Source organism: Nothoprocta perdicaria, unplaced genomic scaffold (genome assembly GCF_003342845.1).
Source record: "Nothoprocta perdicaria isolate Ctin4 unplaced genomic scaffold, notPer1 scaffold_6, whole genome shotgun sequence".
NCBI lineage: Eukaryota > Metazoa > Chordata > Aves > Tinamiformes > Tinamidae > Nothoprocta > Nothoprocta perdicaria.
The window spans coordinates 2899231-2922130 of record NW_020455865.1 but is presented as its reverse complement, the minus strand read 5'-3'; the positions used below and the strand labels follow the sequence as shown (position 1 = coordinate 2922130).

Here is a 22900-nt window from a genome sequence, read left to right as displayed (position 1 = left end):
GCCGACACGAGTGCCCGAGTTACGGGCTGCGGAGTTTGCAGCAACTCGCGGACCCCGCCGCCCGCCCGGAGCCTTCACCGCCCCCTCCTCCTCCTGTTTTTATTCCCCCCCTTTTGTTTTTTCCCCCTTTTGTTTCCCCCCCTCTTGTTTTTTTCCCTTTTCCCCCCCTTTTCTGCCTCCCTTCCCCCGTCCCTCCCCCCGTTTCGCTTTGATTTCTCTCTCCTCCCCCGTGCGCGCCGTGTGTGTGTGTGTGTTTTTTTTCGCCTCCGCCGAGCTTCACCAATCCCTTTGGCATGAGTTAAACACCAGCTATGGACACCAAACACTTCCTGCCGCTGGGTGAGTTTTGTTTCGGGGAGAGGAAAAAAAAAGGGAAAAAAAAAAAAGAAAAAGCTGCTTAATTCCTGCGGCGCAGGAGGAAGGGGGGGATTAAGGGGGAAAAAGGAGAAAAAGGGGGGAAAGAATCGGCGTCCGAGCTTCCCCCTCGTCCCCGGCGGTCAGGGGGGGCTCCGGGTAGCGGGGGGATGCGCTGCCCCCCCGGGGGGGGACGCGGTGTCAGCGACGGGGCAGCGCTTGGGAAAGTGCGGCCGGGCCTGCCCGAGCCGCCCCGCTTTGTGTATTTTTATGCATTTCGGCCGATTCTGTGTTTTTTTTCTCCCCYCTCTCTCCGCCGCGGGGCTGGGGTCGGCGCCGGGCGCGCGGCGCAGGCAGCGCGGCGCGGAGCGCGGCGCAAGCGGCATTTTCAAACGAGGCACCGGGCAGGGGACTCGGCCGGAGCGCCGCGTTTTCATCCCCCCGCCCCCTCGCTGCTTTCCTTGGGTTTTCCTCTCCCTTTTCCCCCCTTCTTTCAGGCTTTTTCTCCTCATTTCCCCCCGTTTTCTGCGTCCCCGGCCGCGTGCGGGGCGCGCAGCCTGCGGCCGCCCCGGCTCCCCSCCCTTTGCTGTTTAGTTGCATTTACAGGCTATTTCTAGCCGGATTTTGCCTTCGTTTCGGTGGCTCTGAGTCAAGTCTTGGCTTGTAAGGGCAAATGCCTCCTTGTGTCTTGGTTTCAGGAGTGATATTCCAGAGCTCGCGGCGCCGGGCACGGGGGGGAGTTTTAGTGCAGTAGCTGGGTGCCAAGTGCGGGCGAGAAGGGGCCAAATCCTGCCCCCTGCGCCGGCGGCACCGGCTCCGCTCCTTCCTGAGCCCCGCAACTTCTCTTGGCTTTAAACAGGCGCCCAACCTTGGCGCTCTGTTTATTTACTCATTTCCAAGCCTTGCAGTTTAAGTCGCGCCTTGCTACAAGGCGCAATAAACACCAACCCTTTTGCAACCGCCCCGGCTGGCCCTGCCCACCGGGAGCGTTTCCGGCCCCGCTGCGGCCGGGGGGCTCGGGCCCTGCTCCCCCGCGGCCGTCACCGCTGCCTCGGGCCCCCCTCGCTGCCGTGGCCGCTGTGTGGATGGCACCGGTGGTTCCCCTTGTCCCGTGTGGCCGTCCAGGCTCCGAGCGGGGTCCGTCCCCAAAACCGGATTGTGAAGCCAAAGGGACTCGTTTGGGTGGATTGAATGCAGGTGTCTGGAATCGCCCGCCCACCATGGAGCAGTTTTGTCTTGATGGGGGGACGTCTGATGTGTTAACACCCCCTTTGATGCTTTGGGGGCAGAGGGAGCCCCAATTCGCGGTGGGGACGGGGCAGTTCCCGCGTGGAGCTCGCGTTGCCGCCCGGCTCGGCGCGCCGGGGATGCTAAATCAAACGCTATTAGTCATGTTGACTTTGACGGGGGCGGGAAGGGGGGGCCGTGTGTCACCTTGCTGCGGTCTCGCGCAAGGGTTTTCACGCTGGTGCAAAGGGAAAACAGCCCATTTATCTGCTCGCCCCCAAGTGCCAGCGCGTGCGTGGCAGGAGCGAGACGTTTGGGGAGCGTCCGGAGGGGAAAGCGGCACCGGAGGGGCCGCGGGCACGGGTTAGAACTGGGCATCTGTAATTAGCAGACTTGGTYGCTCGTGGGAGCGGTTTAAAGCGGACTGTCGGGGTTGGCACTGCAGGGACAGAGCCTAAACTTTATCCGCTGGTTTTTGGTGGCTGGAAGAAAATTCTGCTTTTGTCGCAGGGTTGCTGGCTGCACTTTGCTCCGCTAGTTTCCCTTTCCCTGGCAGCAGCAGCTCCGGAGTTGGAGCAGCCGGATTCTGGCTCCGTCGCAGTGCAGCCCCAGCAAAATTTGCCTGAGTTTGGCCTAAAAAAGGGGAGCGTGGAGGTTCCCGGCCAGGCGCTGCCTGCGCTTTGACTCGGGTGACCTGGCCTGTGTCCCAGCTCCCGGCCGGTGTCTCCTCTTCCCGGCGCCTCCTGGTGCTGGGGGCAGTGCCAGGCGCAGGACGCTGTGTCCCAGTGTGTCCCTGGGGCGGGATTTGAGCTGTGTCCGGCCTGGGGAGACCTTTCCTCGCTGCTTCCCGTTCCCTTGCCCATCTGGAGGCCGTAGGTGCWGAGGATGCTCTTCCTTGTGAGGATGCCCGTCTTCGAGGGTTGGGCTCGTGGAAGGAAGGAACAGCTCAGGGGTACTAGGTCATGGGCAGGAGAAATCCCGGGGGAATRGGGCAGGAGTGACAAAACACGGAGAAAAGTGTCCCATGAGCATCCCTGCGAGGAAACGGTTGCGGTGACCCGCGTCCGGAGGAGGCTTCRCGGCTCCTTGGGTCACCGGTGACAYGCGGCATTGGGTCCCTTAGGGGCACGAGATAAAGGGTAGGGAAGTTTTCTGCTCTGTGTAACGTGGGGCTTGACCCGGCCCAGCTGACGCCTGCAAAACAAGCCGGAAAGGAATTTTTGTCCCTAGCCGAGTCTTGGCTGTGACAGTTGGATCCGTCCTCTGCAACCCCCGAGTTTTGCTCCGTGGCCTTGGAGAAAGCGCCTGCGCTTCTCGTCTTTAGGGCATTTTATTTGTTTAAAAGCGAGCGGGGGAGAAAGCCACAGAATTTTAGTTATTCATTGCAAATATTATTATTGGCATTTTGCTCCCGTTGGAGGAGAGAGAGAGAGGGAAAAAAAGTCGAGGGGGGAATCAAAACATTTCACTGGAAAATACACCCTGGCTCCCTTCCACCCACTTCTTGAATGTGGAAATAAATATTTATTAAGAAATGGGTTAAAAACCTTTCTGCTGGAGTATTGTTTTCCGGGGTGCAGGGCTGGTTTCCCGTAAGCCAGGCTCCGGCCGAGATTTATTTTGTTTTATTTTTGCGGGATGGGTAAGAAACCAAACAAACAGGGAGCCGGGCTCTGGGGCATTGGGAGGCCCCTCTTTGGGCCCAAACAGCCCCGCTTTGCAGCTTGGAGCATCGGAGCGTCCTCCCCGTGTCCGGCCTCACCTCCGGCCTCCCCCGGATGGCCGTGGGATGARGGGATGCGCTAGGATGGGATCTGGTCCATGGGGTGGGATGCAGCCCCACGRCATTGGATTTGCTCCCCAAAAGGCCCCGGTGGGCGCCGAGATTCGGCCTCRCCGTGGAGCGGCGGGGGAAGGCGCTGCCTGGGTGGTTTTATTTTAATTGATGTTGTCAGGAGTTGCTGGATTTTATTACATTTAAAGACTAGACTCCGGAGCGACGTTGAAGGCTTGACGTGCGCTCCGAAAGCCGCTTTCTGGCGTTTTCCGCTTTGCTCGTCTCCTGTTTTATTTCTTCCCTCTCCTCCTCCTCTTCCTCCTCCTCCTGCCGTGCAAGAGGAGCGCGAGCCTGCGGAGGAGGGAGCAGCTCTCCCRTGGCAGCGTGGAGCGGGAGAAGCCSTGTTGGGAATTGCGGGAGCTCCGGGAAGGATCCCGCATCCCTGGGCACCTCCGGCTGCTCACGGGGTTTTGGGAAGAAGCAGCTCAGCCTTGGGGAGTGCCCCACGGCTGAGATGGAAAGTGAGAACTTGCATTTTCCGTTGCTTGGAAAGAGGCAAAGCAGAGAAAATCAGGGCAACAACCCGAGTTGCAACCCGAGCAAACCTCCCAGCACGGGGAAGTTCAAATCCCACCCAAATGTGCCTTTCCCCCCTGCAATATTGTTTAATGTGGAGTGTTTAAGGGATGCACGTGGGATATGGGAGCAGCTCGATGCTTGCCCCTCATCCCCGTGCAACTTCGCATCGCTCCCATCGCACGTGCTAGAGAACCCCCCTCGTGCCCCCTTCGGGTCGCCACATTGGAGCAGCAATATGTGCAAGAACGCGTCTTGGAGCCGTAATTTCCGCCCGCTTCTCGCTCCTATCCCGTTTTTCCTGCTTTCCCGAGGCTGCGGTGGCTGCGGAGCAGCAGGGTGGCGGGGCGGGCGGCCCCGGCCCCGCGCGGCCTCGCGTGCGCGCGGCGCAGACAGCCAAATTGCACCCTAGAGTTATAAAGCAATTGTCTGGCTCGGCAGCAGAATGAGCATGAAATGGTGCAGAAAGCAACTAAATAAAATTGGGGGAGGCAGATGCGTGGAAATAACGACATCTCCGTGCTGCCGTCGGCCGCGCGCGCCGGGAAACTTTTATAGCGGAGCTGGCGTTTGTTTTGCTGGAAACTGGGGTGCGTTTCCACTCGGTGAGAGTCCTCTCTGCTCCCTCTAGCCACGATAGCGCTTGTGAGAGCCATCCATGCATCGCCCCGTGGGTTTTCCCCATTTTCCCTTGCTTTTCCCCATTTTCCCCACTTCCTTTTCTGTTTTGTGTTTTCTGTGGGACTTCCATGCTCCCTGGAACCCCAAAGCAATGACTTTTGCAGGTGTTTTCTTGGCTGCTGCAGCGGCAGTGCGGGGTCTGGGACCGTGGGAAGTGGGTGGCTCATGGCACAAGGTGCCCAGCACAATGGGATCGGGCTTAGGGATGCTCTCCTAGCTCCCATGCACATTCCTGCTTGCCCCGCTTCTTTTTTGTCCCAGGGCTGGATGTTGTCGACTTTAGGACSCCAAACCCCACCAGTTAGTGCGAGGCAGCCTGGGGATCCCATTGCATTGTCTGCTCCATGCTGATTTTCCATGGACAAGCCCTGCTCCGGGCCCGTGGCTCCCGCTCACACCCGGCCGGTTACCAGAGCCCTTGGAGCAGCCGGGACRTCAAACGTGCCAAAGAGCCCCAATCCCGGGACAATTCCCTGCAGCCCCGCGGGAGCTTTAGGAAAGAGCCGTGATCCCAACGGAGATATCCCAGAGATACCCTGGCCGGGGGCCAGCCGATACCCATTGTATGCCGTGTATTGTAAACGGGCATGGAAAACCCTCCTGGAGATTCAGGAGGCCGGAGACTCTGGGAATCCCAGCAGCGTTGCAGGGATCTCATCCCCGTTTCCCATGCAAGGAGGAACCGGTGCGCTCCCGGATTGAGCGCAGCCTTGCAAGCTAATATGGCAAAAGTAAATAAATAAAAAAAATCAGTGCATTGCACTGCTGTAATTCCCAGTGCGGGAATCACGGGCACGTTAGGACTTGGAAGTGAGTGCATAGACCCCATGCCGTATATCCAGCTGGGATGGAGCTGGAGGGCCCTGACCCGGCCAGCGGCACCGGGGACAGCGGCTCTGCCGGCATCKATCCCATGGAGCGCCTCCGGGATCACCGCAATTCCAACGGATTGACCCGTGGCCGCTCACCACCTTTAAYGCTAAGGGGAGGGTTGACAGGGAGCTCGTCCTGGGTGTCCACATGCGGTGGGAAATGGCTCGGAGCTGGCCTGGCCGCTCGCCCAAAGCGCCCATTGGGTTGCAAAAAGGTGAAGTGCAGAACGTACCTTAAAAAAGCATCAAAAAAGAGAAAAAAAAGAAGTTTCCATGCCGGTTCTTGGCCCCGCCGGTAGCTGTAGAGGAGGAATGTTATAAGGAGCTATTCATCACTGCAATTATTTTATTAAGAGTACACAGTGTGCTCGGGCGCTGGAAGGGATGGAGCTCTGGGATGTTTTCAGCATTATAAATACCGGTTGGTTACATCACCCCGCTTTTAAAAAAACTGGTATGTGTAGCCCTGGCGCGAGAGGCTCGCGGGCGGCCCGGAGCTCCTGCCCTCCCGTCTCCGGCGGCCCCAGCAGGGAGAAATCCCGGGATCCGGGCCTGGCCTCCGTTCAGCGGCTCGGGGCTCCGCATGGTGCAGCGGGAGGATGCGGAATGGGCTCCTGGGGGCCATGTGTCCCTCTGCAATGTCCCTCGTGGCAGGAGGGTGATGGCCCAAAGTGAAAAGGACCTTCTGGAGCCTGGGCGCCTGCTCTTTGGTGTCCTGGACGCTAGTTTTTGTCTCCTTCTCCATGCATTTGGTGTCCTTGGGTTGTAATTCCAGCATCTTTGCCCTTATTTCTGCTGTCCCTTCTCTTTTTTTTTCCCCTTGTGTTTTAGTTTTTGCTTTTTTTTGGTATTTTGGCATTTATTTTGGCGTTTTTTTTCCCTGCGAGGGCACCCGTGACTTGCTCTGGCCGCTCTGCCCTGGCTGGCCCTCGCGGGTCCCTCTTGCAGGGAGGCGCTCGGGGCCCGTGCCCTGCACGCAATTCCCGGGCTCCGGARCGGCCAGCGCAGAAAGGCTCCAACTTGTCCCAAAAATGACCCAAACGGCTGCCGGGGCCCTTTCCTGGTGGGATTTTGGAGCATGAGCTGAGCGGGAAGGAGCGTGCGCCATGGGAAGCGATTTTGGGGTGCAATGTGCACAGTATGACCCCCTTCATTGCCACGTCTGTGGTGTTTATCCCCGGGAGCTCTGCAGGTGTGATTTAGCAAGATTCAGGGTTTTTTTTCCCCTTTTCTTCTTTTTTTTTTTTTTTTTTCCCTTTTCTCTCCCCGCAGTTCAATTTCACTTCCTCAAACCGGCAGGCGAGTGGAACAAACTTCTGTCGGATGATTTCCTCTATAGTTTTAAAGGGATGCCCCGAAATAACAGGGCCTCCTTTTCCTGTTTGGTGTCACTGGCTCTGCTGTGATTGGGAAGGAAGGGGAAAAACCAAAAATCTCCGTAAGAAACAGTGGAAATGGAACCCCAGCCTACCGAAACCCAGAGCACCTGTAGCTGTGTTTGACTTTGTTCTGTCCTGTTTTTCATTCCATTTTCTTTTCTTTTTTTTTTCCCTCTCCCTTTCAACGAGCCGGGTTTCACAACCGTGTTCCCGCTTGCGAAATAGGGAGGTGGGATTTTGGCCGGGGCGTTTTCCGGGGCTCGGCCTTGCGGAATGGGATGGGATGGAGAGGCCGCCCGCGAGGAATTGCGCCGCAGCGGCGCCTCCCTCCCCGTCCGGCCCCTAAAATCCCATCAGGGAGAAGCAGCCTGCTTSCCAAAGGAGGAAAAGCCTCCTCCTTTGCAAAGCCGCGTGCCTAATCCCCTGGGAAAGAAAGGGAGCCCGTCGCGGCGTGTCCCGCAGCCGGTGCGCGCGGAGAGGCGGGCACGGGTTTATTGTGCAAAGCGAGACCTCCCCATTCGCCTTGTCGCGGTTGATGACTTTTTTTGCAGCAGCCTCTCTGGTGGCTTCATTTAATTAAAAAAACCCAAGCCTAAAGGGCCGGGCTGAGGCGCAGAGCTGCCGTGTCCTTGGTGCTGGCGGCTGTGCCTGCTGCTTTGCAGGTGCCTGTGGTGATAACTCAAAGCTGGCCGCGTCCTCGGTGTGTTGCAATTAGTGAGTTTCTGTTTAAAGACTTAAAAAAAAAATGCTGGAAAATATATATATATAAAAAGAAAAGTTTGGGAAGGTTATGTTTTCAGGAGGAAATCTGTGATGGGGCTTGTGCAATCTGCAAAACTGGGTGCTTGGTGCTGCTGCTGGAGAGGGTGCGAGGCCAGGGATGGAGCAGCGACTCCGTGGGTGTCCAGGCACGAGGGGCAAATTCCGCAGTGGGCAACAGGCTCCGAGCGGGGCTGGCGGCTCTCACTGAGCCCTGCGGGTCCGCAGCCCTTCCCTGCATCCCGATGTGGGCGCATCACGCCCGGCTCTTTGCAGGGATGCGGGCTGGGATGCAGCGAGCTCGGCGCTGCGCGGGCTGAGCTCACCGAGGAGCTGGGCTTATTTAAAGCAGCCTATAAATACGCCGGGGTGGCTGAGCGCGGGCGGGAGGTGCCGGCAGCTCCCAAAGGGCTGCGCCGTGCAGAGCGGGGAGCCCAAAGTGTCCCCCGGGTCCCCGCTGCGCCCGTCACCCCGCCTCAGGCCCCCGGTCYGAATTTCAGCACGGGGCAAACGTGCTGAGCGGACGGAAAAATCCCAGCCCAGTAACACCAGGAAGAAATGCTGGTGTGTCCTGGGCGGGTGAGCCGGGCTCCTCGCGCGGATTCCTCCGAAGGGAGGTTCTCGCGCTGGCACCCGGCCACCAGCCGGGCCGGCTGCATTTTTCCCGGATTCTCTTACTGTTTGGGGACTGAACTTTTGCCTGGAAAAAAAAAAAAAGAATCCAAAAATGTATTTTTAGGTGGGTTGTGGCCGAGACTCACCTGGGTGGGGATCGTGTCCYACAGCCACGTGGAGTCTGCAGGAGGAAGGTGTGTTCTGGTGCAGAGAGAGTAGACTGGGGGGTTTTGCACTTTTTGGCCCAAAATATGCGGTGGGRCAGTGCTGCTACAGCAGTGATGGAGATACTGAACGTGCAGCAGGAGAATCCAGCTTTTAGCGTTGGAGTTGGGATGCAGCGGGGAATGTATGGGCTGGCGGAGCGCGTGGGATGGAGCTGGGATGCGTCGGCGGCGTGGAGGAGCCCGGCCGGGCACTCGTTCCAGCACGTGCTCGGGAAGAGCCCTGCTGGATATTGCTTCCTCAGGGAGTGTTTTCCCCCCGTTGCTGCTAACGTGCCAGTTTGTTGTTGTTGGCTGCGCTGCGGCCCTGGGGAGCCCRGTGGGGAGGGATGCAGGGATGAGGCTGGGGGGGAAGCAGGGATGGAGCCGCTGGTGCCTCCCGGGACCGGGCAGGGATTTTTGCACGGGATGCTGCTGCTCTCCAGGGAAAGATGCTCTTCTAGGAGGTGTGGATGCTGCAGGAAGGGCACAGCCGTTCGCATTCTGTGCGGCTGCAGAGCCCTTGCAGAGCTCGTGGCACCGATGCCCTTTGTGCCTGGGACCGGCTCAGCGCTGCCAAGTCACGGCTCGGAGCTGGGCTTAGCAGGGTGAAGTCTAACTGATGAGCTAGCGGCAATTAGTTAACTCCTGGGCACTTSGCAAATATTAGCTAACTGTTTTCCTGCGAGCAAGGTCTGGACCGACTTGGCCTTGGGGAGCGTTAACACCAGGATGCAATGAAAAATGGGATAATCCCATTCCTCTGGGTGCCTGGGGTTTTGGGAATGGCTGCTCCTCATCCGAGYGTCCGCCTGCTTCCCGAGAGATGCAGAGCGAGCCCCATGGGCTTGCAAACCCAAGCATGCCCGAGGTTCCTGGCTCAGTGTCAGTGCAGGCAATAGGGGTGTTTATGGAGACGCGTTTATTTGTAACTCCCCTGGAGTGGGCGGCTTGAGTTGAGTGGTTCCTGGTTGCATTCATTTATTTGTTTGTTTATTTGTTGCTTATTTTGGTGTTTTGCAAAGTTTGCAAAACACCAAAATAAGCACCGGCAGCTCCCGGCGCTGGCTGTTCAGAGGGGCAGGCTGCAAAGCCCCCCATGCAGGTGCTCCTTGTCCTGAAGGTTTCATCTGAAAAGAGATGAGAGACAAAAAAATTAGTCCTTTTCCCCAGGCCGAGGGGCTCTAGGGATGCAACGCTGGGAAAGCGGGATGAGCCCCGGGATCCTTTAGCTGTGGGGAAGTTTCCTCGCTCCTCGCAGGCTGGAAACCATTTCATGGAGGGCTGGTCCTGCTCTGCGCAAACCCTCCTGGCTACATTAAAATGCTTGGGATTTTCGAGCTGCTCTGCGCAGTGCCAAGAAAAATTCAGCAGCCTCCAAAAACATCCTTCCCCCTGGATTGTTTGCTCCTCCCGCCAGGAGGACTGGTGAAAACTGGTAGGTTCAGGTGACTCGGCCCGGAGCGGCTGGACCGTCTCTTGCTGCGGTGGCCACCGGCGAGCAGGGACATCTCAACAGCATCCCGTGAGCTCAAAAGTGATCAATTTAGGCAGAACTTCTGGCTTTTGTTTTTTTTGCCCCCCAAATATACAAGATTTTATTTTGGGAAGGGTTAAAAGCACTTTTGTGTCCCCATCCCCCTTTCTGGTAGGCTGTTGTCGCGCGCAGCGGGTCGATGTTTGCACTTAGATGTGATTTTCCATGTGCTTCCCATAGCTTCAGTCATGCATTTTGCACATGGGGATGCGAGGGAGAGGTAGGCTGCCTTAATATCAGATGATAATATGAAATTAGATCCGCTTTACATAACCCGAGTACACCCAAGTGCGGGGCGGGCTGCGTCGCGCCTGCCAGGGATTCCTTGCCCTCCTTCCCACTGTCTCGGAGCGTGTGAAATGCCGGAGGGCAGGATGAGCCCAGGGAATGAGCCTTGCAGATATGGGGTCAAACTGTGCGAGCTCTGCCTGGCTGCAGGAGGGCTGGGATTTGGGCTGGAAAGCTTGGGATTTGGTGTTTTGGGGAGAGGACGCGGCCTCTGCCAAGGGTCCAGCTCCAGAGGTGCATTCCTGGGGTGACTTCCCTTGCCCAGGGGCTGGATTTGCTGGAGTCCTGGTGTTTTGGAGAAGGGGAGCCATGCGGATGGTTGCCAGTAGCGAGGGCAGCTGCATCCCTGACGTCCTGGGCAAGGTGGAATTTCATGGCACCGCTTGGAAAGCCAGCAGGATGCTGGTACCCCCGGGACAGGGGTGGCATCCCTGGGAGCCCGTCAGGATGCTGGTACCCCCGGACGGGGATGGCATCCCTGGGAGCCCGTCAGGATGCCGGTATCCTCTGGCACAGGGATAGCGTCCCAGGGAGCCCGTCCCTATCCACTCGTGCTCTTTGTGCTGTGGCTTTTCCTGCTTGTGGCTCCCTTGGAAGCAGCGGGAGCGCTCCCTGGCTCCCGCGCCGCTGCGGGCTCGGAGCCGGGAGGTTCCATTCGCAGAGCGCTGCAAACTCCGCGTCATCCCGCGGGAACCCGGAGGGAACCCCAGCGATGCTGACTGCCCTCGGGATTCGCTCCCGTGCATCCCCAGGGATTTTGCTCAGCAGAGACATTGCCGGCAGGAGCATCCGCTCAGATGCTTTTCCAGCCGGGAGGTTCCCGGTACCCGGCAGCTCCTCCCCGTCAGCAGCACCCAGTCCCTATAAAGGGACCTATTAGTTGTCACCCGCTGTCTAAGCCAGCCTGCCGCAGCCTCCCAGAAACYGGTTGTTTTCATTTCCAGCGCTAATGCGAGGTCTGGAATAAGGGCTGCAATTTCCAGGCACTTTTGCTATTAGTGATAGGCGGGAGTTAACCATTCGAGCTTAAATTAATTGTGCGCTATGTGTGCTTTTTTCTTTTTTTTTTTATTGATGCATAATGTATGATGAGAAAAAGTGAAAAAATAATTAAAGTCTGAGGAGCGCTGCATGGATTCATTCATTATGAAATCTGGGTCAGCAGCCGGAGAAGGAAAACAAGGCGGGAGGGGGGCAGCTGGAGTGGAAAAACAGGAGTTCAGAAATGCCGCAGGCAGCAGAGGAATCCGCGCATGGAGGCAGCCTGGGAACACGGGGTTGCACCCGGCCCGTTCGGATCGCGCGGGGATTCCCTGCGATCCGATGGGATCAGAGCCTGGTGGGTGCCGCTTGCCACCCCGTGCGAAGCCGGGCGCGGAGCAGCCCCTTTGCAAAAGGCTCCTGGTGCTCGTGGGGACGCGGAGCAGGGATGCTCCGCGCGAGCCCCGGGGCCAGGCTAATTGAGTTGCAAAACGTGTGGCCCAAACTTGGACTCTTCCGCCCTTGGCAGGAAGCGCAGACATTTCCAAACGTGCTTTTGTCCCGATTTAGGAGAAGAAAAATGTGGTGCTTTCAGAATTCAATTGCAAAATGGAAATTCCCTGCTTTCCTCTTGCTCCAGCCGCAGGAAGCGCGCTTGGAATGGCTTGGGCTTTGTGAACAGCCGGAGTTCATCCGCACGAAATGCCGTCGCCGTAGGAGCATTCATCCCGGAGAAATCCTTTCCCGACCCAGTCGGATGAAGTGCTCCTGAGTGCAGCGGCTCTCCAGGCGCGTTGCTCAGTCCATGGACGTGGTCCCGGCGGGAGCTCCCGGGCCTTTGCAAGCTGTAATTATTGCAGTTAGACCCTGCCTCTTATTTCATCCTCCCACCCGCGCACGAGAGCGCGGGGACAAAAGCGGCGGTGCCGCTTGCTCCGAGTCCCCCCATCGCGTGCAGGCACGTGCCCATGCGAATCCCGGCTCTTGGATCCCTTGGGAATGTTTTTCCATCCCAGGGCCGATCCCAGCTGGATGGGACGCATCCGCATGGATAATTGGGGCAGGTTGGAGGCGGCAGGCGCGCGGTGCCGGTGCCGCTTCCCGCCGCCGCGCTCCCTTCCGCGCTGGCGACGTCGCCGCCCGCTTTGCGCTCGCTGCCGGTATCTGGTTTCCCTCCTCCTCCCTTAATCCGGAGGCCGATGTGATTTATCCCCGGGCTGCGCCAAGGGATGCTCGCGGGGGTCGGCAACGCCGGGAGGAAAGAGGTTAAAGCAGAAAGCCGGGATGTTTCCCCACCCCGGGAGCCGAGGGGGAACACAGAGCGCCCATTGAGTCGGAGGGAAGTAATAACGCTTCTAATTTTCCTGGGCGATTTAATAAAAATGTAAATTGACTTGGGCTGCGTGACTCACGGTGCCGGGTGGGTGTCGATCGGGATTAATCGGCAGCACCGTGAGCTCCSCTCGGGCTTTGTTCCTGCAAATGGTGATGCCTCCGTGCCCAGCATCCCGGGTGGAGCGGGGATGGGGGGGGCACTCGCTTTTGGGGCCAAAGTGGGCAGAATCGGGTGCAGCGTTGGCCGCCGGAGCGAGCGTGCCAGGATGCCGCACTCTGACCTGGGTTCAGCTCCGGACACTAATGGATTACAAATAACAATAATAAATTACAGGAGATGGGATAATCTACCTACTGTAATGTTATATTACCGTGACTGTTAGTTATATATTAATGCATAATTGTATTACGCTGGCTACATATGCATAGAAACCTCCTGCTCCGGGGCCTCCGCYGGCCTTTAACTCTCTGTGGTGCAGCGGGGAGCGTTGGCGGAGGCCGGTGCTCGCGCGGAGCCTCCCCGCAGACGCGTGGCGTGACCGAGACCCAGTTCTGTCGCAAGGAATGAAGGGCGAGCCCTTCCCTTCGGTTATTTTTAATGCGCCGAGCGCGGCGCCGGCTCTCGGAGCTCGCGGGTCGACTCGCTCGGCTCGCTGCGAGGCTCAGCGGCCTCCGCTGCTCTGGCCTCGCACACGGGCTGATGCTGCGGGYGTCTCGTCCCGCAGCGGCAGCTCCCACGCTCTGGCTTTGTCCAGAAGTGGCCTTTTTTACCCCGGAGAATTTAAAGCAGGGCTTGGACGTGTCTGCAGGGTAACSGGGGAGGCTCGGGCGGCATCTCCGCCCCGGCGCCGTGCGGGAACCTGGCGCTGCGGCTGCCACACGGCCCCAAACGCTGCATCGGGAACATCCCATGGGAAGAGATGAGGGCCGAGGTGCTGGCGCTGATGCAGCCGCCCGGCCGGCCCTGCTATGAGCCAAAACTCCTGTGTTTTTCCTCGCCGAAGCTGGCGGCACGCGCGCGTAGCCGCTTCCCTTTGCACGTGCACGAGCTCTTGCTTCCCGCCCTCCTCGGCGTGGTTTCGTGCCTCGTTTGCTGCCCTGGCACTGGAAGCGGGGCCGGATTTCTCCCTAAATGCCAAAGGGGAGGTTTCTGCACTCTGGATTAGCTGCRGGAGGCAGCGCGGAGGGAATATCCTGAGTATCCTGGGAAAACACGGGAGGCAGCTCCGCATGGGCTCACGTGGGATACCCTTGCACAAGGTTGCACCCAGTCGGGTCTCRTGCAGGGCAGAGGGGCCTGTCCTGTAGCAGGCACCCAAAAAAGCACCTTTTCCACCCATTTCCTGCAGKGTTTAGCTGGAAGTTGTTGTTTCCCCTTGGTTCTGGGGAGAAGAGCAGCAGGATTTCGCTGGGACTGCTTTGGGGTTTGCATGGAGACTGATGAGAAAGGGGCTTTTTTGAGCAGAAAGTGCAGCACTTTTCTTGGGATGGGGGAAAATCCGCCTCCCCGCGGCTCCCTTCTTCCCACAATAACCTTGGAGCTCCCTGGCATGGGGGCCCGGGCTGGAATCGTACACCTTGAGAAACATTATCCCTTTCCTCGCCCCTCAATATTGCATGAGCAGATTAAAAATTTAAGCCCAAATGAGCCCTGCCATCAGAAGGAACCGGCTCGGTTTCAAGTTCTGTTTAAGTATTTTTCTTTATAATGTAGCTGTGTCAATTAGAAAATGACATTGCTATTTAAAATGCTGTTCCGTGGCCCTCTTTAATTAAGGCAGCGATATAATACCAATCTGCTCTCATTAATGAATTTTTAACAATCAAAATGAGAGTTGAATGACGCACGGACGGGTTTTCAGCGCGAGGGTTTTCTGCGCTCCTTCCTTTGAGGAGGCAAAACAAACCCGGGAATTTCTTTGAATAATAATAATAATAATTAAAAACAAAAATAGGCGGGCGTGAAAGGCCCCGGCGCGGTCATCGCCGTGGCCTGTTGGGATGTGAGCTGCTCCCTTGTGCTTGCTCYGGGCTTGCAGTGGGTTTTCCGCAGCCTTTTCCCTGTCCCTCCGGGGGCTTCTCCCTGCTGAGGAAGATGCTTGATCCTGCTGAGGATGAGGATGGTGGCAGGGCTGTCCCGGGAGGCTGGCTCTGCTCCAACTGTGCCGTGATCTGGGATGCTGCGTGCAATCCGTGTTTTGGGATGCAGAGGTGGAAAAGGGCATAAAAACCGCGGTTGGGGGTTCTGGTGTCACTTGGCGCATGTCCCTGCAGGGGAGCCYGTGCAGGCGAGGATGCATCCGCACCTCCCGGCCATGGAAGCTGCTTTTTGGGATCTGCCCRTGCCTGTGCTGCTCCTGCAGGGCGCCCTGAGCTGCTCCCTGTCCCGGTCACTTGTCCCTGTCCGCAGGTCGCTTCCCGGGCAGGGAGCGAGCCGGCTCAGCGCGGGCGCTGGCCGTGGGCTTTGCACCGGGCCGTGGGAACTCTCTAATCCCAGGGATTTCAGCCGGCTCCGGCACTGCGGATGYGGGATGGAGCCGGCGCGACGTCTGCCTTGCACCCGTGTCCCTCATCCCTACGCGGGATTGGGACATCCCAGGGTGCAGCCTCTCCATGTGTCTTATCCCGATGMTGCCGTGCGGGGACGGGTCCCTCGTGCTCCATCCCCCTCCCCAGCCTGCGCGCTGGCGGCTAACGATGCTGATTAACACACTAATTAGCGCGTCTCTGCCGCTTCCGCGGTGCCCGTGGGAAGGAGCGGGCGGGCGACTCCGCGTCTTCCCGTGCCCAGGGAGACGATCCCGGGTTTTGCAACCCTGGGGAGACTCCGGGCTGCGTTTCGGCTGGAGCCGGGCAGGGACCCGGTGGGAAGGCACCCGCTTGGGCTCCCCGGTGTGCGCTCGTTAGGGCCAGCTGGGAATAGCCCCACGGAGGCTCTTGCATTTTGCGAGATGCCTATGTGTTTTTTTATATATTTCTTTAAAAAGCAAAAGCTGCTGCGGGTGGGCACGTGCCGTGAGCTCCCCGCGACGCCGGGATCCGTCTCCTCTGCGTGGCAGGGCTGAAATTGCCCTAAATGCCGCTATTTGTCTGCGCGCCGGAGCGGCGTGTTCCTGCGCCGTCAGGAAACACGAGACGGGATAATTAAATTGCCCTTTCTCCCCACAAAACGCTGCCGGCTCCCGCGGCGCATCGCCGGGCCTTGCTGCCCGTGCGAGGTGTGAAGCRAGGRGGAGGAGGAGGAGGGTTTAGGGAGATGCTTCCTCTCCAATGTGCAGGATGGGGATGTTCCAGGAGCCGCTGCAAAGTAATGTGCTCTTGTCTTGGCCTTGCCTTCCTCCTGCTCATCCTCTTGTGCGTGTGTAAAGCTCCAACGCGCAGGTTTTCCGGCTTTTCCTCGCCCTCATCCCTGCTCCCTTTCCCTCTCTCCCCAGATCCATCAGCGTTATTGCTTTGCCGTCGGCGCCGGCTCCCTGGGCCACCCCAGCCCTCCCCAACATATTAACGCCACAAATCACACGTGGCAGGAGCTCGGCCCGAGCCCCCCTCACTTCCACGTGGGCTTTTCCAAGCGAGGGGCTGATGTCCGACCTTGGCAATGGCTCCATGTTTTCGCTTGGGCTTTCTGGGATGCTCCAAGAAACCCTGTGACCTCCCTTTGGTTTCCCTTGTCCCAGGCCCACTCCAAAGCCCATCCGCGAGGCCTGGGAAAGCAGGCTCGGAGAGCCAGCGAGCCTGGAAATGCCGCAGGAAGCGTTGTTTGTCTGAGATATCTGCCTCGGCCAGGGGTGCAAGGGGAAAAAATAACCCAGGGCAGTGGGATTCCTTGCCCGGCTGCGCAACGGCTGCTGTTGGGGCGCACATTTGTAGGCAACTTCCCTGACTTTGGCCCTTTTTTTTCCTTTTTTTTTTGACTCCGGCAAACATCCGTTTCATCCCTCGGYGAGTCTATTATCGGCGGCTTCGCGGGCTGGCCGGCGCGGCGGCTGTGCAAACACGCAGGGACAGGGACCGGCGCAGCCGATGCTTCCCTATGGTCCCTCCCGCGTGCCGTGCCGCATCTCCAGAAAGGGGTGCGGATGGGGGGGCACCCGTGCGCTCCCCACTGCTTTTCCCCTCCTTCTCCCCCGTTACCGCCGTGCACGGGGCTTTGCAAGCGTCTCCCCGCGCCYGCTCCATCAGAGGTGGGAGCAGACGGGGCGCGCGCGCTCGGGGCTGTGCCGAGTGTTGGGGCACGGACCGAGGCCTCCCCTTGGAGAGGGCGGAAAAAATAATAATCTGGGAGCCAGGAAAGACGGAGCTGCCGGCGGCGTGTTTATCGCAGCGAAGAAAAAGGGCTCTGTTCGAGGCCCCCGTCGCACGCAGAAGCAGCCGGGGAAAATGTTCCGCCCGTCCACCCACGCCGCATGCGGCGCGAGGGCTTTTCCGCGCCGCGTTCCCGAAATAAAACGCACGGAGCAAAGAGAGAGGGGGGGTGTTGCGGCGGGGCCGCTCCTCGCCAGCCCTGGCCGCGGTTCAGGAATTCCACATTATCTGCGAGCGTTTCCAGCTTCCTCAGCAGGGAACAGCTCTGCTTCTGTCTTCCTGCGGCCGCATCTGGAAAGCGTTAGCGCGGGTGTCAGTGCGGGGCCGGGCATGCGCTGCCCCCCGGCCCCGCTGCCCCCCGATCCCRCGGGAGATGCCGCAATCCCTGCGCCTGCCCGCCGGGAATGCCGCTGCTCCGGGCAGCGTTGCGCTCCCGGTGCCGTTTCTGCAGCACGGCGGCTCGGATTGCTGCTCCGTTCCGCCTCGCCATCCCTGCGGCTTTGCTCCGCTGGGATTTTTCCGTATGGAATAAGGGGATACGACGCTTGGGTTGCAGCATCTCCCACCRCAGGGCCGAGGAATCAGGGGCTTTGCACCCTTCAAGCTAAAGCCCTGGTGGGAGCTGGTTCCCAAAGGCCTGAATCCAGAGGGTTCCCCAGAGTTGACTTTGGGCTTTTTCCKTATCTTTTTCCTTTGGTTTTGCTTTTAAACCAGCTGGCTGACCATTATGGGTATTTTAAAATTAAAGAAGCAGCACCCCAAAAAATAAAAATAAAAAAAAGGCAGCAAAAGAAACCAGGACTTGGTTTTATAGACCCTACAGATGCATCCGGCACCAAACGGATCCCAGATGCGACTGCGCTGTCAATAGTGTTACACGAGGGATCAATCCGCTTCATTGTTTTATGTGGCCTCTACAGCATCATCAGCTAATTAGAGCTAATGGCTCCCAGGGCAGCCCTGGCAGCCTCGGATCCCATCGGCGCGCACACGCGGTGGAGCCTGATGGGGCACCCTGGAGCCGGATCCGGCTCCAGACCCCRGCCGAGGCTCCTGTTGGCTTTGGGGATCAGCCTACGGATCAATGGGAGCTGCTGTTAAACAAACGTTGCCCGATTAATGTCAGCTCGGCGGGGGAAGGAGGTCGATGGCTGCTAATTCGGCAGGGACAGAGGAGGGGTGACGGGGACCAACGTGGGCGGGATGCAGAGGGAGCATCCGAGGGCCTTGGTTCTGGGGACGGCTGAAAAATGCTCCGTCTTTGGCAGTGTCCGAGGGTTTCCCAGTCTTGAGCTGGGTTTTATTGCTGCCTGGGAAGGCTTTTAGCTGCTGGTGCTGGAGAGGAGCTCTGGTGTTTTTGTCCTGAGGTGCCTGAATCCCTCTGGTTGTGCTGGAGCTGGCATCCCTGGAGCAGACAGGGACCCACCGGCCCTTCCTCTGGGRATGGGATGGTTCCTCCTTTCCCTTTTTGCTCCTTTGCTGGTGCTTGGGGCTGCCCAGGGATGTGGTTCGGGAAGCTCTCCCTTGCATGGAAACCTCCCCAGGCTGCAGTGAGTCTTTTGGGGGGGCTCYCTTCTCCCTTTTGCTTTTTGTGCCCTCCGAGGTGTCAAAAAAACGGAGCCGTAAGGAGCAGGAGCGAGCTGACCGAAACGTGGGCAGGAAACCTGGCTCAGCAGCAGCAGCCAGGCTGCTCTTGCTGTGGGTCTCCGTGCCCACAAGTCGATGGTTAGAACGGCTTAACTAGAGACCTCGGATGCTGAATTCCTGGAGACTCCATGAAAATCCAGTTCCCCAAAATGAACTTTGTGTCCCTGCAAGGCAGAGTCCAGCCAGGGGAATCCTTGGAATCAGCTCTCGGTGCTCCAGGGAGCCGGGGCTGCCTCCCTGCCGGAGGCTGCGGCTCTCCTCGGAGCAGGCTGTTGCTCCCGGCGTTGCTCCCGTCCCAGCAGACTCGGCAGGGTTTGGTGAACAGCGAGTAATGGAGCTCTTGGATCCATCCCGAGCGCGTGTCAGAAGGTGGCTCCGTGCTTGGCATTGACCATGACCTTGATGCCGTGACCGCTGATGCCCTGACCTCGTCCAGGGGGCTCTGGGGGCCTCTCTGGGGCTATCGGGGTGCTGACCATCCTTGGGACGTTCAACCTGCTCTTTCCCTTGGTGCTTGGGACTCTGGTCCCCTCGATGCTCCCTTTCTGTGCCGGCCACCCAAAATAAGCGGAGCTCCCATCCCCTGGGTGCCCAGGAGGGACCAGCCAGGGGCACCCAGCTCCAGGCAGAGGGACAAGGAGGCAAAGTCCAGCCTGTCCAAAGGGCACAGCCCCGCGCCCCGGCCCATAAAGCGAGTTGATAATTAAATCCCGCAGCTTTTATATGAAWTCCAGGGCATTTTCCTTGGGCCGGAGCCATGTGCGGAGCGCGCCTCGCCTCTCCCTTGYGTGCTCCGTAGCTCCCTGTTCTTGCTCTGGGATCAAATACTTGCGGCCCCCGGGGACATGGAAGGGCTTCCTGCACGATGCCACCACCCTGCCTGTTGTCACCGYGCGCTCCCCACCGCTTTCCCGTTGTGCTCCCTGGCCTCATCCGCAGGGAACGCCGCCGGCTTTGSCAGAAGCGGGGCTGCTTTCTGCCCTGCTTGCATGGGATGAGGCTGCGGGATCACCCTTGGCCGGGGCTCCMGTCCGGCCTCCCGGAGGTCGTCGCCGGGGGACGTTTGCTGGGAAGCAGCGGGATTTGCAGCTTTTTGCGCCTTTCCTTTCTCGCTTCTTCCAGGTTTGGGGCCGTGCCGAGGGTAGAGACRTTCATCCCTGTGTTGGAAACCACAGGGTTCCTGCAGGTCAGGGGCTGTGGCTCTGAGGAGGGTGTCATCCGCGGGTCCCCTTGGCCTCTTGTCCTTCCTTCCTCCACGTGGAGCTTGGCAATGGTCTGTCCTCAGGGAAACCTCCTCTCAAGTCTCCTTTTGGGTTGAAACCTCCAGGGATTTGTGAGATAACGTAAGATTCAGGTCCCCGCGGCACCAGTTTTGAATCGGCCACCCGCTGCATCATCTCGCTCGGAGGCTCCTCTTCACCASGCTGCTCCCGCCGCGGTTGGTGGGAGTTCCTGGGAAGTTATTTGAACGGCAAGGCTCAAAGGAGACGGTGGCACCRTTCCCTGCAGCTTTGTGAGCCGCCGTCTCGGAGCTCTGCCGAGCTCTGGTGTCAGCAAGACGAGCAGTTGAAAGAGGAGGAGGTGGGAAGCCCAAGACACCTGCAATTTGGTTGATAAATATTTATTTGGAGGTGACAACTGCTCTCGTGGATGAAACGGAGCGAGCACAAGAGGGATTGCGAGGGAGTGACAGGGTGTTATTTTTATTATTTTTWTTWAAAAAATAAGGCTTGTTGCGGGGATGTTGAAACGGAGCAGCTGATGAACCAGAGTGTGTCGAAAGAGGCGCTGGCTTCCTGGCGCCGTGACGTCGGGTGACGAAGTCGGGCATCCTCATCGGCGCGCGGGGAGGGTTCTGCCCGGCTCCCAGGGGCTGATCCGGGGACACCCGGACACCGGGAAGGCTGCGCTCGGCCACGCGGGCTCCAGGGGCACCAGGCTTATTGGTAGGATGTGCTGGGGGGGATTGGACCTGGGGGGAGGCGGGTGGATCTGTTCTGGATGGCAAGAAAGAGAAGCGCTTGTCTGGGCTCCGGGGCCGCTGTGGGGCGCAGGGATGGGTGGATTTGACTCCGGCGTGATCCTTCCTGCCCTTCATCCTCCCTCCAGTCCTTTCTGCCCTTCATCTCTTGCACCACATCCCTTCCTCTTCCCGCTCCTAACCCATTGCTGTGTTGGGGCTGCCTGGAGCAGGGAGCAGCCTCCTGGGCTTGGAAGGTGCCGTTGGGCTGAAGTTCTGTGTTCCTTGGCGTGAGTGACCTTTCCCATCCCGACACCTTCCCGGCGGCTGCGGCCCTCGCTGCATCCGGCACGTTTAGTCTCCGTGCAAGGGCCCAAGCTGAGCGGGACGGTGGGAGCTGATGGGAGAGCTGGAGTTGACGCCCGTGCGGGGAGCGCGCGGCTGGGACGCGGCTCTGCGTCCTGCCGTTTTCCCATTCCCTTCCTCCGCCTGCCCAAGTGGCCAGGCCGCTCCGAGGATGCGCACGGGGATGTGCCCGGCACGGGGATGCACAACCGCGACGGATCCGGGCTTAAGTTTTATTGGGCAGGTGGGTGTCCCRTCCTCGCTAAGCCCTCCCCGGCGTAATTGCTGGGTTAAGGCCTGATGAGATAACACGCCGTTCTATCCGTGCTGCCGGCGGATTAGAGCTCGAGGGGGATTTCTCCAAGGCTTTATCCCTGCTAAGGTCTGGGGCGGCGCGTTTGCACGCTAGGGAGAGGGATGCTGCCGAGGGGGCCCTGCGGAGCCGCCGGGAATCTCCCGTTAGTGCCGTTCCAGCCCTACTAATCAGTGCGTTTCTCCCGGCGGCGGGGAGCCAAGGGGAGGAGAGGAGGTGACACGTCCAAATAAACACGGAGGTGGGTGGCGCGGCRGGGCGCGGGAGGCCGTCCCAGGTGCCTCGCGCCGTGATTTGTGCCCGGGGCCCTCGGGAGCAGCGAGCGGGGCCCTTGGGAGCTGTTTGCCGACGTCTCCTGGCCGCGGCACCGGCACAGGCTCCGTGTGAGCGGTGCAAACATCCCTGCAAAGAGAGGTGCCCGGCCCGTTCGCGGTGTCCCCGGGAGCTYGTGCTCCGGTTTGGATCACTGGAGGCAGCGGGAGAGCAGAGCGCATCCCGCTCGGCTCCGCGGCTCCCAGGGAGCYGGAGCGAGGGAGCTGGCACCGGAGCCGGGAAGCAGGGAGGCAGGCAGGCTGGAGGCGGGCCAGGCTGCGCACTTGATCCAAACACAGCTGGAGCTGATCTGATGAAGTGAGAGGTTAAGAAGAGAGCATCTGTTATCTAAAGGGGACACGCAGTGGGAAACTGTAAGCTCTTTATTCCCCCCCTCCGCACGCCTCCCCTGTGCGTGCGCCGTCGCTGACTTGATTTCTGTGATTTATTAAGGAAGCCGATGCTTCCGGGGCTGTAATTAAGTGCCACTGTGTGAGCTTTGGATAGCGAGCGAACGATGTAATGGGCTGTGCGCTCCCCAGCCGCTCAAGTGCTTTAGGATCAGGATGGCAGGGAGCAGTTGTGCTGCTCCGGCCGCTCCCGGAGGAAGCGGGAAGGATGCGGCAGGCGCTGGGAGCCGCGCTGGAAACGCGGTTCAAGAGGGCATCGGTGACCCGTGGCGGAGCCGGGCTGCGAAGGGAGTTCACATCCTTCCTCTTGCGGAGAACATCACGGCATCYGCGCTGCCCGTGTCCCGCTCGTGCACGTGCTCCTTCCCTCCTGCCACGGGGTACGTAGGGCTGGAGCTTGGATTGCTTTGGAGAACCTCGTTGCAGGGATGCGCCGGGGTCTCCGTGCGCGCTGGCGCTGCAGGTCTCCCTCGTGTTATTTGCTTTCTAACATAAGGACTGGTTTTGGTGCGTAAACAGGGTTATTTTGGTGCCTTGGCCAGCGGGCACAGAGATGGATAGCGAAGGATTCGTAGCTTGTTGAACCAGGCCAGGCCGCTGCGTCTCCCGTTCGGCTCCYGCCTGTCGTGTGTGGGAGGAAAAGGAGGAGGAGAAGGAAGCGATAAGGGAAAAAAACACCCGCACAACCTTACGTGTAAATAAACTTAAAAATAAAAAGTGACAGAGATTATTTGCCGCATAATGAACTAAAACGTCCCACCTCCCACCGAGTGGCAACGTTGTTTATAAACTCCAGAAAGGGCTTTATTTTAATGGGCAGTAAATCTCATTCATCCCAAGCGCTGGCAGTCACGAGCAGGCGGGATTAATAGGCTCATGCTCCCCGGCCGGCGCGCTGCTTCCTCCCGCTCGGATTCCTTGGCTCCGGGAAGCACCTCGGCTTTTTATTTTTTCCTTCCTTGCTTGCCTTTGCCGTTCTCCTCCCTTCCTCCTCGGCGGCTTAATCCCCTCCGTGGTGCTGATA

At 59.1% G+C, this 22900-nt stretch overlaps 1 protein-coding gene across 1 annotated transcript in view; it reads left to right on the top strand.

Annotated features, from left to right (window-relative positions):
* The first annotated feature begins 222 nt into the window (after nucleotides 1-222).
* RXRA (retinoid X receptor alpha) overlaps nucleotides 223-22900 on the top strand; it is an 82869-nt gene continuing 60191 nt past the window's right edge. Inside the window, exon 1 of the mRNA XM_026049468.1 lies at nucleotides 223-339. Coding sequence (XP_025905253.1) covers nucleotides 312-339 — 28 coding nt within the window. The 5' untranslated portion in view covers nucleotides 223-311. The remainder of the gene's footprint in view (nucleotides 340-22900) is intronic.